This window comes from Leucoraja erinacea, chromosome 4 (genome assembly GCF_028641065.1).
Source record: "Leucoraja erinacea ecotype New England chromosome 4, Leri_hhj_1, whole genome shotgun sequence".
In the NCBI taxonomy this organism is placed as follows: Eukaryota; Metazoa; Chordata; class Chondrichthyes; order Rajiformes; family Rajidae; genus Leucoraja; species Leucoraja erinaceus.
Genome location: NC_073380.1, coordinates 80,934,098 through 80,950,039, shown reverse-complemented (window position 1 = coordinate 80,950,039; position 15,942 = coordinate 80,934,098). Strand labels below are relative to the sequence as shown.

Genomic DNA, 15,942 nt, shown 5'->3' with positions numbered 1-15,942 from the left:
TCACATTTTACGGAGTAAACGCAGTTCAAAGGCAAATTTTACATGGTCCTCGTCCACTTCCCAATTGAGTAGAGTCCATGCATGTTATTGCCTTGAAGTAAATGGACCATCGTGAACTGAATCATTATAATTTGCAGGTAGACATTGTGTTCCTGTTTTGCAGTTGAAACAAGCTGCTCCAAAGCAGTTGCAGCTTTGCGAAAACCAATTTTCATAGCATTACCTGGGTGTAAAGACGACAGCACTGTCATGACTCCCCTCAGGGTGTGCATACACATTCTCCGCCATACCAAGCTAACTTTTTAATGCTAGATCTCAAAATAATTGTACATGATTTCACAAAGATAAGATTTGTTGTGAAGAGATTTGCTTGAATATGCACAAATTAGTTCTCGAGTGTTAAGTATAGAATCTTCCCAAAGTTGCTGTGCAACAAATTCTTAATGTTTGCTGCTCCAGGCTTTTGACTGTGTACAAGATTTTTTGCTTGCAAAAAAGAGCTATGTGATCACAATTCCAGTGTTTCAGGAACTTTACTAAATGAGCATCTAGTATCTGTCTATGTACCAGGAAGTTGACCATGTCGTTCAGCCATATTTCTGCCATTAAATAATTGCAATAGCTTCACAGCAAATTAAACAATGCTTTAGTATTAGCACAGACCAACATTTCCAGTTGCTCCAGGAATCACCTAATTTGTCACTACAGCCAATAAGTGCAGGCTTAGCATGCATTGCCTTCTAATCTTCTGAACCAGTCCACACTCAAGTCAGCCTGGAAACAGACTCTTCGGCATAGATAAATTGACCACTACCACCTTCAACCTCCTATCACCAAGCCAAATGTGTATCCAGTCAACCAAAATATCGTGAATCCCATATGCCTAACTTTCTGAAACCGCTTACAAGTTATATCTAAAGATATAAGTATGGTAACTAAAGGTTGTAACCGACAACCTCTCCTTGGACACAGAGATTGATAAGAGGATGGGGAAGGCAGCTACAACTCTCGCTCGCCTAACAACTCGAATGTGGACCAACCCAAAGCTGACAGTGAAGACAGAGATAGCAGTCTACATCAGTGAGACATGACTACATATGCCAGACAGGAGAGAAGACTCAACACCTTCCACCTTAGAAGCATCCACCGTATCCTGGGCATATCCTGGCAAGGCAGAATGTTCAACGCCAAGATCCTGTCTCGCGCTGGCCTTCCCAGTGTGTACACTCTACTCAGGCAGCGCAGACAGCGGTGGCTGGGCCATGTCCACCGCATGGAGGATGTCCATATTACAAAAGACATTCTCTATGGAGAGCTGACATTTGGGAGGAGAACCATCAGCCGCCCCCAGCTACATTACAAGGATGTCTGCAAGAGAGATATGAAGGTGCTCGACATTGATGTGGAGTCATGGGAGAGCCTTGCAGCTGACCGCACGAGGTGGAGAGGTACCCAGATCCAACATCTCAAAACAGGGGAAGAGAAACTGTTGAACGCAGCAGCAGACAGGCGGGCACGCAGAAAGGAGCACAGCAACTTCAACAAACCAGCGACCTCACACAAATGTGACCTTTGCGACAGAGACAGTCACTCCCGCATTGATCTCTTCAGCCACAAGCGACGCTGCTCCAGCCGAGGTTTGGAGCAAGCAGCCAACAACTAGGATGCATCACCCATGGATCAGTCATAACTGAGGGGGGCCTATGACAAACTAAAGAGCAACAGAATCACCCCAAATTCTTCATTAGATAATTATATGCCATTAAAATCCCCCAAATCATTCTAGTTAATCTTTCCTACAACCTCAGTAGCATTTTGTAATGATAGAGGTGAAAACTGAACAATAGTAATGGCCTTTTAGTCACTAAATTTAACTACCTTGCTTTTGTCCTCGTGCCTTTATAAAGACCTTGCTTCATTAACCACTTCCTACTCATCTTTATTCATTCACATATGCACCCATGCCTATTCTTGCACCCTTTTAGATTGCTGAATTTGATCTATTGCATTTCTTGTTTCAGCCCATTTCATCAGCAGTCGTTTTCTTCATTCTTATCACGTTTTTCTGCACTTGCAAGCTTATCTATTAAATTAACATTTTACATACTATTAAAGTAATTCAATAGCAAAAATGGGAAGTTTTAGTTTACCTTAGTTTAGAGATACAATGTCCACCAAGTCCATGCCGACTAGCTCATACACCAATTCTATCCTACACATTCGGGACAATTTACAGAAGCTAATTAACCTACAAACCTGCACATCTTTGGAATGTGGGAGAACATACAAACTGCACACAAATAGCATCCAGATTCAGGATTGAACCCAGGTCTCCGACACGGAGACAGCAACTCTACATGGATACGACCGGTTGAGGGATATGGACCAAACGCAGGCAGGTATAATTAGTGTAGCTGGGACATGCTGGGCCGAGTGTTGCCAGATGTGGGCAAGTTGAACCAAAGGGCCCGTTTCCACACTATAGCTCTTGTAACTCTACTGCCGCGCCACCGTGCCGTCTCAGTACCGAACCCAGGGAACACTTTAATTAAACTTCCTTCTGGAAAATTGCTGTTCTACAAAGTCTTTCTCTGCAAACCAATTTCTTGTATTTATATTTCATAAACTTCTGTTCGCAAGCTTTTGACGGGTGTCGGAGGTTATGGGGAGAAGGCAGGAGAATGGTGTTAGGTGAGAGAATGGGCCTAATGGCCTAATTCTACTCTATCATTTATGATCTTATGATATCTGAAATTCCCTGCTCTATACATCTCACAAGTGACAGCAATTTGAAAGCTTGAAAATTCAAAGCCAACTCAACCAAGTCATTAGCAATTCATCCTCAGTTTCTCTTTTATTGAATATCATGTTGGGGATAAAAATGCAAATGAGTTCCACATGACCATTAGTCCAGATTGGCTTGTTTTCTAATACAGCCACTTAATGCACCAGTAGCAACTTGAACTGCATGTTGTAAATGGGCACAAACTAAATTCCTTTATTAAAAGGTGTAAAATCAGGGGCAGAAATTTGGTTGTTACATTTATCAAAGCCCCAGTTGCATGTCCTGCAAAACTGAAAACATGGCACATTAAGCCACCTTAGATAACTGGTTTAAGGCACAAATCTTGGATTAGTGTCAATAGGAATTAGTTGAAATGGAGAAGGTGGGCCAGAAGGCCTGTTTCTATGTTGTAGTTTTATACAAGCTGAAATTTACATATTTTAGTTTTGATTATTGAAATCAGGAAGCAATACAAGTATACAGGACAGTATGAATTGCTTTTGCACCAATTTATTTTTAACCAGTGTTTAAATCACTCTACATTGTGAAGGCACTTAAAATGACTTGTGCATTTTTTAATTGCATCCAAGTGCTCTTTTTTGACATGGTATAAAGGTGCAGGCTTTTTGGCACATTTAGCCCTTCCTCTCCTCAGTGCATTTCCTGAAGTGCAAGGAAAGAAAGTCAAGATTTAAAATCAGTTTATGGTTCAGCATTTTCACTAAGAGTCAAAATATTAAAGTTCTAATCTAGGAGTGATGGCTGAAATTTGTACAAATAATGCAGATTCTCTTGGCAATTAACCCATCTTATCAGTTCCCAATTACAGTCCCCTTGGATCCTGCTTAACGGATCACCTTGAAATGCATGCAAATCTGATAAATTCCAGAAATCCATTTCATTAAGCTTCTGAGTTGCTCTCTTCCGAGGGATTGATTTGCAACTGGGCTTGATTTGTTCCAGCTTCTCTGTACAAAAACAAACTTAGTTAAACAATGTACAATTTCATCATAAAATATCACCTGTGCATTGCTGCCAATTAAGGTTTTTCACATTCAAGCAATGTGGGCTTTGCAGGCCAAGTCAGCATTAATTGTCCTTGAGTAAATGACAGTGAGCTGCCTTCAAACTGTAGTCCAGGGTGTGGGTATACCCACAATTTGTACTCGGAGTAACCCAGAGTAAATTGGAACCCATAACTTTCCACTCAAGTGTAGCATTCACTGCCCAAAGTCAATTAAGTACAATGCTACAAAAAGTGGAGTTAACCAAAATCTAATTGCATTTTAAACAATTACACTCATATCTCATCTTCCAAAATACAATGTTAATCCATTTTCCATAAGACTAAGGGCAGGAGAATAAATATTAAACCCAAACCAATCAGATCCAATTGAGAACCAGCATTGCAACTAAAGTTGATAAAGATAAAAGGCTGCAGATGTTGGAATCTTGAGCTAAAAATAGCACTGGAGGAATTCAACAGGCCAGCCAGCATTAGTTACATGTTCTTACCAGAATCTGCATTCAGACAACATTTGCCAGGACTTTGAGATTAAAGGATACCAACTTAAAACAGTCTGTTCATTTCCCTCCACACATTCTGTGGAAATCTGCAGAGCTCCTCAACCAGTTAACTTCAGCTGATAGTTTTAAATGCTAAAAGATATTGTCATATTGCAGAAGAAGGGTTTCGGCCCGAAACGTTGCCTATTTCCTTCGCTCCATAGATGCTGCTGCACCCGCTGAGTTTCTCCAGCTTTTCTGTGTAACCTTGTCATATTGCAAACTTGATTTAGCTAAGATACGATCTTGGTAAAGCTTAAGCTAGGAAGGGCATCATCCCAAATGCATGATAATTGCATTTCAGTTAAAAGAATTGTGTAGAATTAACTGAATACTTTGTTCAAATCCATAGTTAGTGTTGAAAGAAAACGTGTTCTTACCAGAGTCTGCATCATCAAATGACTGAGTAGCCGACTTGGGCCTTGCACCAACTTTATTCCAGTATTCATCAACAGAATCTTCACTTGCATTTTGTACTTAGAAGAAATGAATAAAGCAGATTTATTAATTTCTTAAATACATTTATAAAGTAATTTTTAAATAGATCTAATTAGCCCCCCAACAATTTGAATGTCAGGAAGCTAGTTCTACCCAATTTAGCTCATTACTGTTTATGAGGGGAACAAATTACAAAAACGTAGGCAAGAATCACAACATTGTCTTTACATACTGTACATTTGGATTTTGACAAAACTAAACGTGACATTTCTGAATATTGTGATACTTACTGGTATTGTGGGACCTGTAAAGAAAGTGCAAGGATGTTTAAAGTTATTGATGGTCAAGTTCAGATGAACTGCTCAAAATAAGAATTACAGACATCTGTCAGAATGAATGCAAGAGCAAGCCAGCTGAACCCACTCTCATGACTTTCCTTGGCTCTGCAAATTTTTCAGAAACTCATCTCGCTTGCATTTGAATACTACAATTACATTGTTTCAAATGCCACCCTGACTGTATATGCCAGACCAATTGCACAAATTACAGGTTACTTTTGGTAATTATCGGTGTTCCCTAGTCCTTGACCAACTGAGATAGCCTCCATCTACACTGCCCTCCATGATGTTTGGGACAAAGATCCATCATTTATTTATTTCCCTCTGCACTCCACAATTTGAAATGTGTAATAGAAAACAACCACATGTGATTAAAGTGCACATTGTCAGATTTTAACAAAGGCCATTTTTGTACATTGGTTTCACCATGTAGAAATCACAGTAGTGTTTATACATAGTCCCCCACCCCCACCCCCCATTTCAGGGCAACATAATGTTTAGGACACAGTATGTCATGTAAATGAAAGCAGTCATGTTTAGTATTTTGTTGCATATCCTTTGCATGTAATGACTGCTTGAAGTCTGTGATTCATGGACATTACCACTTGCAGAGTGTTTTCTCTGGTTATGCTCTGCAAGGCCTGTTTTGCAGCCATATTTAGCTTATGCTCGTTTTGGGGTCTAGTCCCCTTCAGTTCTCTTTAGCATACAAAAGGCATGCTCAATTGGGTTCAGATCGGGTGATTGACCATTTTTTAAGTTTTGAAAAACTCCTTTGTTGCTTTAGCAGCATGCTTGGGATAATTGTCTTGCTGTAGAATGAACTGCCGGCCAATGAGGCATTTGTTTGAACTTGAGCAGATAGGATGTGTTTATACACTTCAGAATATGCTACTACCATCAGCAGCTATATCAGCAATGACGACAAGTGAGCCAGTACCTTCAGCAGCCATACATGCCCAGCCCCTAAAAAAAACCACCACCATGCTTCACAGACGAGGTTGTATGCTTTTGATCTTGGGCAGTTCCTTCTCTCCTCCATACTTTGCTCTTGCCATTACTCTGATATGTTAATCTTGGTCTCATCTGTCCACAAGACCTTTTTCCAGAACCGTGGTTGCTCTTTTAAGTACTTCTTGGCAGACAATTGACCATCCTATTTTTGCAGCTAACCAGTGGTTTGCACCTTCCAGTGTAGCCTCTGTATTTCTGTTCATGAAGTCTTCTGCGGACCGTGGTCATTGACAAATCCACACCCGACTCCTGAAGAGCGTTTCTGATCTGTCGGACAGGTGTGTTTTTTCTTTATTATAGAGAATTCTTCTGTCATCAGCTGTGGAGGTCTTCCTTGGCCTGCCAATCCCATTGCAATTAGTAAGCTCACCAGTGCTCTCTTTCTTCTTAATGATGTTCCAAACAATTGATTTTGGTAAGCCTAAGGTGTGGCTGATGTCTCCAACATTTTTATTCTTGTTTCTCAGTCTCATAATGGCTTCTTTGACTTTCATTGGCACACCTTTGGTCCTCATGTTGATAAACAACAATAAACTTTTCCAAAGGTGATGGAAGGAAAGACTAGGTGCTGAGAGCTGTCTTGCACCTGCATCCAGGAGGCATTTAAACAAACCCGAGTACTTACAAATACCTGTGAAACCATGTGCCCAAAACATTATGGTGCCCTGAAATGGGGGACTATGTATACACACACCTGTAATTTCTACATGAAACCAAAATGTATAAAAATACCCTTTAATAAAATCTGACAGTGTGCACTTTAACCACAGGTGATTTTTTTCTATTACAAATCTCAAATTTTGGAGTTCAGAGGCAAATAAATAAATGGGTGTTTGTCCCAAACATTATGGAGGGCACTGTGCATCCTTTGAGCACAGGAAAATACAAGGAATTGGCATATAACCACCTCAAGCCCCATCCGCCATTCAATATCCACTGGATTTCTAGAACCACTGCAGTTTTTCTCAACGACCCTCGTTCCTAGAATCATTTTGGTAAATCCCTTGCCTTCTTTAAAGCCTTGCATCTGTATTGAAGTGTGGCATTTCCTTGCTCTTTACTGCCCACCTCCACATACAGAGCTCAGAATTCTAAAAACCTCAACTGCTTTCTTGCCTTCTCTACCACTTACAAGACTTTAATCATGCACTCCCAGATTAATGTTGATGTGTCTCCGAAAATTGTTTCCTCTATTTTATAGGGGATTAGATAACTACCTTTGAATTCACAATAAATTTCTATGTTGCCTCTACAGTGCAGGCACATGATCTGAAAACTAACACTGTATTGTGGGAAAGATCCAGAAGAACTGATTTACACAAAGCCAATGGTGCAATTTGTCTGAGGAAGACGATTCCAATTAGCAGAATGCAAAAGATGAAGAAAGAATGAGGATAAAGAATGAAAGTGATGCATAGACAGTGATTACGAATCTATATTGCATGGTTGGGGAAAACAATGGAGTAAACTTGGGCAAATACTGTATTTGAAAAGGCAAATGTGATTAGCTGGACTACTCAGAATGAATGGTCTCATTTCATGCTGCAACTCATTTGGTTATAAACCCAAATTATAGATTACAGGAAGGTAGATTGGCAACTAAGTAATTGAAATTTCATTACAGGGCAGTTATCAGCATGTCCAATTTCAGGCAATGACGTACAGAGCCAGCAAGTCATGTTGCAGCTTTATAAAACTTTGGTTAGACCACATCTGGAGAATTGTGTGGTGTTCTAGTCATAGGCTTTTGAGGGATGTAGAAGGGATTAATCAGGATACTGCCTGGATTTGAGGATAGTATTGCAAGAAGATGAACATACTTGGATTATTTTCTCTGGAGTACTGGAATTCAAGGTTGGACCTGATAGAAGTATAAAATAATGAGGGATAGGGTAGATGGTCATAATTCTTTTTCCCCTGGGTGGGAGTGTCAAATGACTTAGCTTTAAGGCAAGAGGGGTCAAGTTTAAAGGAGACATGCACGTTACATTTCTTAGAAAACTGAGATGTTCCTGAAAAGAGCAGCCAGGGATGGAGGTGGAAGCAGATACAATAGTGGTGTTTAGAAGGTACACAAATATATAGAAAATGGAAGGATATGGATCACATGCAGGCAGAGATTACTTCAAGTATGCATCTTCAGCTCAGATTGTGCTTTCGGGCCTGTTCTTCTGCTGCACCGTTCTTTCATGGTCTTTGAGGCTTACTTTTAAATAGCTGCAGTCCTTGTGAAGATATTTAGTTCTGTTAAGTATATTGTTACATGACTGTGCCTATTCTGAAGATAGATTTCCAAGTTAACATTGTATGCTTCAGTTAATGGAGACGAGATGTTGGGTGAAACCAAAGCAGAGAACAAGTAGAGGTTTGACAGGTGGTGTCTGTTTGGAGTTTGTATGTTCTCCCTGTGACCATGTGGGTTTTCTCTAGGTTTTCCAGTTTCCTCCCACTCTCCAAAGGCGTCCAGGTTTGTAGGCTAATTGGCTCCTATAAATTGTGAAGTGATCCCAGTGTGTAGGATAGTTAGTATACGGGATGATCGCTGGTCAGCGCAGACTCAGTGGACCGAAGGGCATGTTTCCATGCTGCCTCTCTAAAGTAAAGGTGTTCAAGGATTTTCATTGAGTGAATAAGAATCAGTCCCAGTGGCAAAACATGCAAATAACAAAATTCAAATAGTCAAAAGCATCAATGTCATAAAGGGCGGTGAGAGAAAATTAATTCATAATTATTGAAAGGAACGGGATAAATAGTAGATCAGGATAACTAGCAGGGGGGTGGGACCAAGTTGATGTCAAAGCTGTTTGATCAAGCCTGGTGAGTTTAACAGCCTCTTGAGGAAAGAGTATCAAAACACTCAATTTACTTTTTTGACAAACGGGCTTCATAGTTTAAGTAAAAAGTATATCCTCTATCCAATTCAATAGTACAATACAATGAATCCTTACCGCTCATTGTTTTCCGTGCATATTTGTGCCTTCTCCCCCCTTTCTGTTTCCGTTCCAATTTTGAGATTTGCCCAGATTTCCGACGTTCCTGGTGCTCAGTCCCCAACTTAGTTTGTTCTCGTTGGTTCATAATATACTTGATCATGTCTTGTCTTTTCTTTGCTCTCGCTTTTTCTTGTTGCAACCGATTAGAGAACTGAAGTGGGGAGATTTTAGGTGATCTACGACTTATTTTCGTATTGGAAAATCCACCAACCTTTGCCTTTCCTGGATTTTCTGCCCTGGAATCATAATCTTGCTCCTCTGAAACCTGCTTGGAATTAGAGATCAGAAGTTATGCAATATGCCATGTAGCCCACATTGCCCTTGTTATGCCATGTAGCCCACATTGCCCTTGTCAGCTGAAAGAGCTTCCCAACAATCCAAGATATTGGCAAACTGGATACAAAACAGGCTAGGTGATGGAAGGTAGAGTAGTGGTGGACAGATATTTTTCAGACTGGGAATTTGCAAGTAGTGCATCACATGTAGGAGGTATGATTAACAAATGTGCAGACTATGTAAAAATTGGAGTTTTATATAGCAAAGGTAGTTATTTAAAGATAGCAGGAGATTGATCATCTGGAAAGTTGGGCAAAGCGGGGGGTGGATGCAATTGAATCCAGACAACGAGGCAAAACACTTTGGGAGGACAAATACTGTTATGACAGTAAATAGCAGAGACCTTCAGACCAAAGATGAACAGTGGGACCTTGGTGTGCTAGTCCCTAGCTCCCTAAAAGTGGCATGGAGTAGTACAAATGGCATTTAGTATGCTTGCCTTCCCAATGCCTTGAGGCATAGAGTATTAGAGTCGATACATTGTGTTGTAGCTGTACAAAACATTGGTTTGAATAGACTTGAAGTATTGTGTGTAGTTCCAGTAACCACACAACATGAAGAATGTAATAGCAATAGAGTGCAAAATAAATTTATCAGAATATTACCCAGAACAGTGCATTGTGGTTATAACAAGGGAGAGTAGATAGCCAGTTTATTTTTATTGCAATATAGGAGCCAAGAGGTGACCGAATAGAGGTCTGTAAAATTGAGAGGCATAGGTAGGATAGTCATAATCTTTTTCTCTGGGCAATGGAATCTGAAAAGAGAAATCACAGGTTTAAGGCAAGAGGGGATAATTTAAATGTTCTGAGGAGCAAGTTTATTCCGAGACAGTGCTGAGTATGTGAACAAGCTGCCAAAGGTGATGAATGTCATTACAGCTATAATGTTTGAAAAGTATTCGGATGATTACTTAGTTAGTGGGATACTAATACCAGGAAATGGGTTTAATATTTAGGTGCAGTTGGGCCAAAAAAGCCTATTTCTGTGCTGTACATTATGATTTCATAAAACAATGTAGCTTTTATATGTAATAGCTTTTCAGGTATGTATCCGTACTGCCAGGTATTGATGTAATAAAGCCATCACCCTTTCAGGAGGAATTCCAAACTACCCTTTTAAGTAAAAATCATAGTCATATAATTTTCAATTATACACCTTAAATCTATATTCCTGTGTTTTTTGGCTTCATCCTTACATTCAGAATTATCTAGGCCTCTAAACCTTCACCCACTTCCCATTCCAAAAAGGCACAATTCTCAACTAATTTTCCTCTATTAAACTTTTAGTCCTGACAACATCAAGGCTCTTTAATATCCTCACCAGAATAATTGCAGGACTGTCAATACTCAAGATTCAGTCGAACTAGTAGAGCATCTTATTGTAGCATAACACAAGATACAAAAAGTTGACAATCCTTATCATTTTATTCATCTCCCTGCTATCCAAAGATTGGTGCCCAGTTCTTCTATCCCTCCGTATTTCTACCTTTATACTTGTCCATTTCATTTCTATGCCTTCTCCCGTTTCTCTAGAAAGAATTCCACGTGCTAATTTTCCATTCAACTGATCATATGATCTATGTAGGAAGGAACTGCAGATGCTGATTTAAACCAAAGATACACACAAAAAGCTGGAGTAACTCAGCTAGACAGGCAGCATCTCTGGAGACCCTTCTTCAGACAATGACCTGTTTCCTTTATCATAGTTACTTTTTTGCACATCTTTAATTTGTTGTTCTTTATCTCTATATCAATTATACCTCTCGTTTCCCTTATCCCTAACCAGTCTGAACAAGGTCTCGACGCAAAATGTCACCCATTCCTTCTCTCCAGAGATGATGCCCGTCCCACTCCAGCTTTGATCTATACTATCCTCTAGTCCAAATCCTTCCTTCACCACAGTCATCTTTCTATCCACAAATTTTGATTTCCTCAAAATTTAAATCTCTAATGCAATAATACGTACCAGACCCTATGGATCCCACTCAATACGGCACCCAATACCTTTTGTTTTCAGACACCAAAACAATGTTACTCTCCATTAGACTCCACAAGGTTTTTATTTTGAAAACTAGCCTGTCGTGATTATCAAAAACCTTGCTAAAATCCATGCAGCCGAACACTGTCTGCTTCAACCATCCATTTTGCCATCTCAAAAGAAACAAGTTAATCAGTCCCAGCTTCCCAGGCAGCAATTTCTGATGAATTAGTGCTTTTCTAAATGAAGGTTTATTTTGTCACTCTTGAATCTATTCAAATAATTTGCTCGAGTAACTGGCCTGAAATTACCCATTTCAAGACAGTGGAAGCAATTTCCTGCTCCTCAATGTTTAATTAATAGTTAAAATATCATACCTCAATGGAATCTGAAGAGTATCGGGTTTTTTTATTTCCATTCGATCTGGATGATTCTCTGGAAATTCTACGACATCTTCGCCGTCCACGAGATGCTGACATCTCATGAAATTGGCCTTTTTTCAATTCCTCCATTTCAGAAAGGGCCTTGCTGCTGGTATTCCAAGTGGCAGAGTTATTTCTGCAGACATGTTTTATGCCTTTTCCTTTTACAAGTTCTATTTTACAACAACTACAAAATTGCTCTCTCTCAGAAAGATGTTGATTTCCTACAGTTTTGTTGCCAATTTGATCATTGCAGGTAGAGATTGCAGGGTAGAAAGATGAATGGGCATTACGCATCAGGTGAGAGTATGACAGTTGGTGTCTTCCATGCATGGCATCGGAAAAGGATGATTCCTCATCCTTTGAGGAGATTTCTTCAAAAGATACATCAAGAACTCTTGGATGGTGCTGCAACATTTGAGGACCATCTTTCCAGCAATTACTTTGTGCTTGGTCTTGTAGCCATGCCAGCACACTTGCAGAAGGTATGTATTCTTCAGCTGACTCAAGGGAAGCATCACTTTTCAATACCTCACATATTTTTTCTTCATTTAACGGCTCTGCTGAAATAATCTTTCCATTGTCCTTATTGGTTGCATTCTTCACTTTTCCATCTCGTTTGAAACGGCCACGTGAGTTCCTTTGCAATGGAGCTTTTTCCAACGCCTCATGTACAAATTCATTTGTTGGAAATTTGCAGCTTTTATTGGTTTTGCATTGCAAACTGTCCATTTTATCATGCATGCCTGGGTAGCATGAAACTTCATCTTTTGTGCTAGATTCAAATCCTGCTTCTGGAGATTTGTTTGAATCCAGCAACATTTCCCCCTGTGATAGGGCTGGAAGTGTACACTTTTCTGGAACTTCTATTTTCCGAACTATTTTGTCAGCTTCAAATGAACCATAAATAGGCACTCCACTCTCACAGGCATTTACAGACCAAACTTTACATTGAACACCTTCTTCTACATTTTTATTAGGAGTATTATATATGGGTACAGTGGCTTCAAATGACCTCCATACATTTATAGAAGGTGCTCCTTCATTGCATTCTATTCTTATTTTTTCTTTTTGTAAAGCATAACCACCTGCCTTGGCATTCTTGGTTGCCACAGCAGCACTAGTTTCTTCCGTCTCATTTGACTCGCCCTGTATTCTTTTGTGCACTACTCTTGCCTGGAGGATATCTGCACTGCCAGAAGTTGATTCAGTATCAGGGGTCTTCTGGTGCCTTACTTCAGCCGCCTGTCTGCCACTTGGCATAGTTTCAGTGATCACATCTGCCCTTTTCGGTTGGGCCGGATTGGTTTCGCTCGTATCAGTTTGCACTTCTGAACTAGTCATATTCCTTCTAAAGGGATAATGTCTGAATCGGGTAGAGTGATAAAATGTTGGGCGAGCGACAAATGAATTAAAATAGGGCCTTCTGAAGTTTGTGTGAGGCATTGGTGATTGTGGGCCATAGCTTCTTGGGAATGGCATTTGACACACCGGATAATACAAGCTACCACCAAATTCTAACAGGAAGGAAGGGACAAATTAGTTGAGTAACAAATAATCTTTTATCAAACAAACTAATTAAAAGCCTCTTAAGCCACATGCCACAACATTTGTTTTGGGAACTGTTAAAATAATTGCCAAGTATTTTAGCATTCCTTCACAAAGTTTGCCTCTGTGGCCAACACTTGATTAATTAATTAAAATATTAAAATCAAGCCTGATCAAAGTGGCAACAAAAGGAGAGGTCATGACGCTGAACACAAATCATGCTGATGTTTGTTCTAGAGCTGAAACCAGCATTTCATTTGCTCAGCGGCCAATTAGTCTGCCTTGCACTTTTTAATTCTTCATTTCAGGACACGTTACCAGCAAGACAAAATGTATTGTCCCTCTCTTACTACACTGGAGAAGGTAGAGTCAGTGTCACATAAGCAGAGAAACAAAGCCCATCACATCTATGCTGACCATTAAGTGTACAGTTCTGATCACCCATCTATAGGTAGAACAATTTTAAGCAACACTAATAAAGTGGAAAGGTTGCACCAAAAAAAAAAAATCTGAAGGATGTTACAGGGTCTGGAAGTTAAGTTGCAAGGAGAGGCTAGATAGGCTTGGACCATTATAGGATGAGGGGGTAACCTTAGACTTTTACAAAATCATGACGGGAATAGGCAAGGTGATTTGTCAGTCTTCATCCAAAAGGTAGGAGAGTCTAAAAGTAGGGGACAGGCGAGGAGAGATACTTTAATAAAACTTCATTCACACAGAGATTGGTGTGTATATGGAAGGAGTTGTCAGAGGAAGTTGTATGGGTGAGTTCAATTTATGACATTTAAAGGACACTGGGGGGGGGGGGGGGGGGGGTACATGGATATGAAAGATTTGGAGGGGTGGAGGCCAGGCAAATGGGACGAGCTCAGTTGGGCAAATTCGATGAGTTAGGCTGAAGGGCACATTTCCCTGCTCCATGACTGACCAAGTACCAACATATACCAATTCCATTTACTAATACTTGGCCCACAAGCTTCTCAGCCTTGACGGGATGGTCCAAACAGTATTAAAAAATGTTTGAAGCACCCACCTCCACCACCTTCTCAGGCAGTGAATTCAAGATTTCAAACACCGTCTGGGTAGAAAGTTCTCAAATCCACTGACTCCTTTACTCAAATCCACGTCCTCTGGTTTTAAACGTCTAAATTAAGAGAGAATGCTTCTCCCTATTGACCCTATTAATGTCCCTTCTTGAACGACTTCTCTCCCATTAAAAGCAGTCAGCCACACTAGACTAGTTAGATTACAGAAGACCGCTCCTCAACAGTAACTGCAAAGTGGGCGGGAGAGAGAGGGTGAAATATCAGCCCTTTTCCATGGAAACTAAACAAGGAATCCAGATTAAATTAATCGATCCTCGGCAGGTTTACCGACTCGCCCCTAGCCGGGTTTTCCAACTGTCGTCATTAACTGAACACAGGTCAAAGCGTAACCTGGAACAGCAGGCGAGTCTGAAGACCAAACATTAACTAAATTTATCAATAAAGTCCAACTGAAAGAGGATAATTCTGTTGCGAAACGACAAATTTGAGTCAAACGTATAAATCAGGCCAACACACGGAATGAAATGAACATCAGTTAAAAGATTAAGTCAACTCGCAACTGTAGGATATTGGCAAAGCTGCTTACTTACCCACTGTGGGGTAGAAGTATGGGTGGAAGGCGGGAGGGTGCACGAAAGGAGACATAGGAGGCACAAACATGTGTGGTGAAGGCATTGGTTGAAAGAAGAAGGACCGGTTGTGGTTTGGTGGGTGACCATCTTCCGGTCTTTGGCAGGTCGGTGAAGAATTCATTGCGATTCGCGACACGCAAAGAACCAAAATCAAACCCCAATTGTGCAGGATCGGTGTCAGATTCATCGAAGCTCCAACTGAAAAACAGGCAAAAGCATTAACTAAACTTGTGACATAAATACACTTTCACTCGAAAAGACTGATTCTTTTAAAGTTATAAACACACAAGACCAACGACAACAAATTCAGGTTTTAGCTTTGAAATCGCCCATAACGCACCTACTTCATACACCCCTAAGCGAAAGCGAGAGAGAGAACAGCCATCAGCCTGCTCTTTGCATTTACACAACACAACGCTAATGGAACGAAATACCTTATCTGCCAACATTATTTACCCGTGCATTTATCAATTAGCGGCCAACAACCAGCCAGTCACGCGAATCCATTAATTTCATTTGACAGCACTGATTCTCGAAGCTGTGTGACGAAACAGTTTTAGAACTAGTTTTATGCAGATATTATGGGTCCAGTTAGTTATTCTACAACATTCTGCCGTCCTCTTTTAGATAAAAACTAGTGATGAAAATATTCAACAGGTGGGGAAACTTAATGCCTTCCTCGAACTATAGTGACAATGGAAGTAACACATGTGATTAGAACAAACTGAAGATAATTAGAAACAATTTCAAGTTTTTTATTTAAGATTTTCAGAACCCACATTATGTTTCCTTTTGTAGTTTCAGATTATTCTGACTTTTCCGTTTCGATATTTTCTTCTTTCAA

General features: G+C 40.1%; 1 protein-coding gene across 1 annotated transcript; it reads right to left on the bottom strand.

Annotated features, from left to right (window-relative positions):
* Window positions 1-3,176: 3,176 nt before the first annotated feature.
* On the bottom strand, window positions 3,177-15,536 carry LOC129696591 (uncharacterized). Its single transcript, XM_055634641.1, has 7 exons — window positions 15,439-15,536; window positions 15,057-15,296; window positions 11,828-13,389; window positions 9,090-9,402; window positions 4,732-4,827; window positions 3,643-3,753; window positions 3,177-3,448 (listed from the first exon to the last, which is right to left on the bottom strand). Exons 2-7 carry the CDS (start codon window positions 15,283-15,285, stop codon window positions 3,318-3,320), a joined length of 2,442 nt encoding a protein of 813 aa, XP_055490616.1. The 5' UTR covers window positions 15,286-15,296; window positions 15,439-15,536; the 3' UTR covers window positions 3,177-3,317.
* Window positions 15,537-15,942: the final 406 nt, after the last annotated feature.

Excerpts from the sequence above, each read along its gene's own strand:
- LOC129696591 (XM_055634641.1), bottom strand. The coding sequence starts at position 15,285 with ATGAATCTGACACCGATCCTGCACAATTGGGGTTTGATTTTGGTTCTT. Across the intron at positions 13,390-15,056 it reads ATACTTCTACCCCACAGTGG|AATTTGGTGGTAGCTTGTAT; the intron begins GTAAGTAAGCAG and ends CCTTCCTGTTAG. Across the intron at positions 3,449-3,642 it reads AGATTTGCATGCATTTCAAG|GAAATGCACTGAGGAGAGGA; the intron begins GTGATCCGTTAA and ends CTTGCACTTCAG.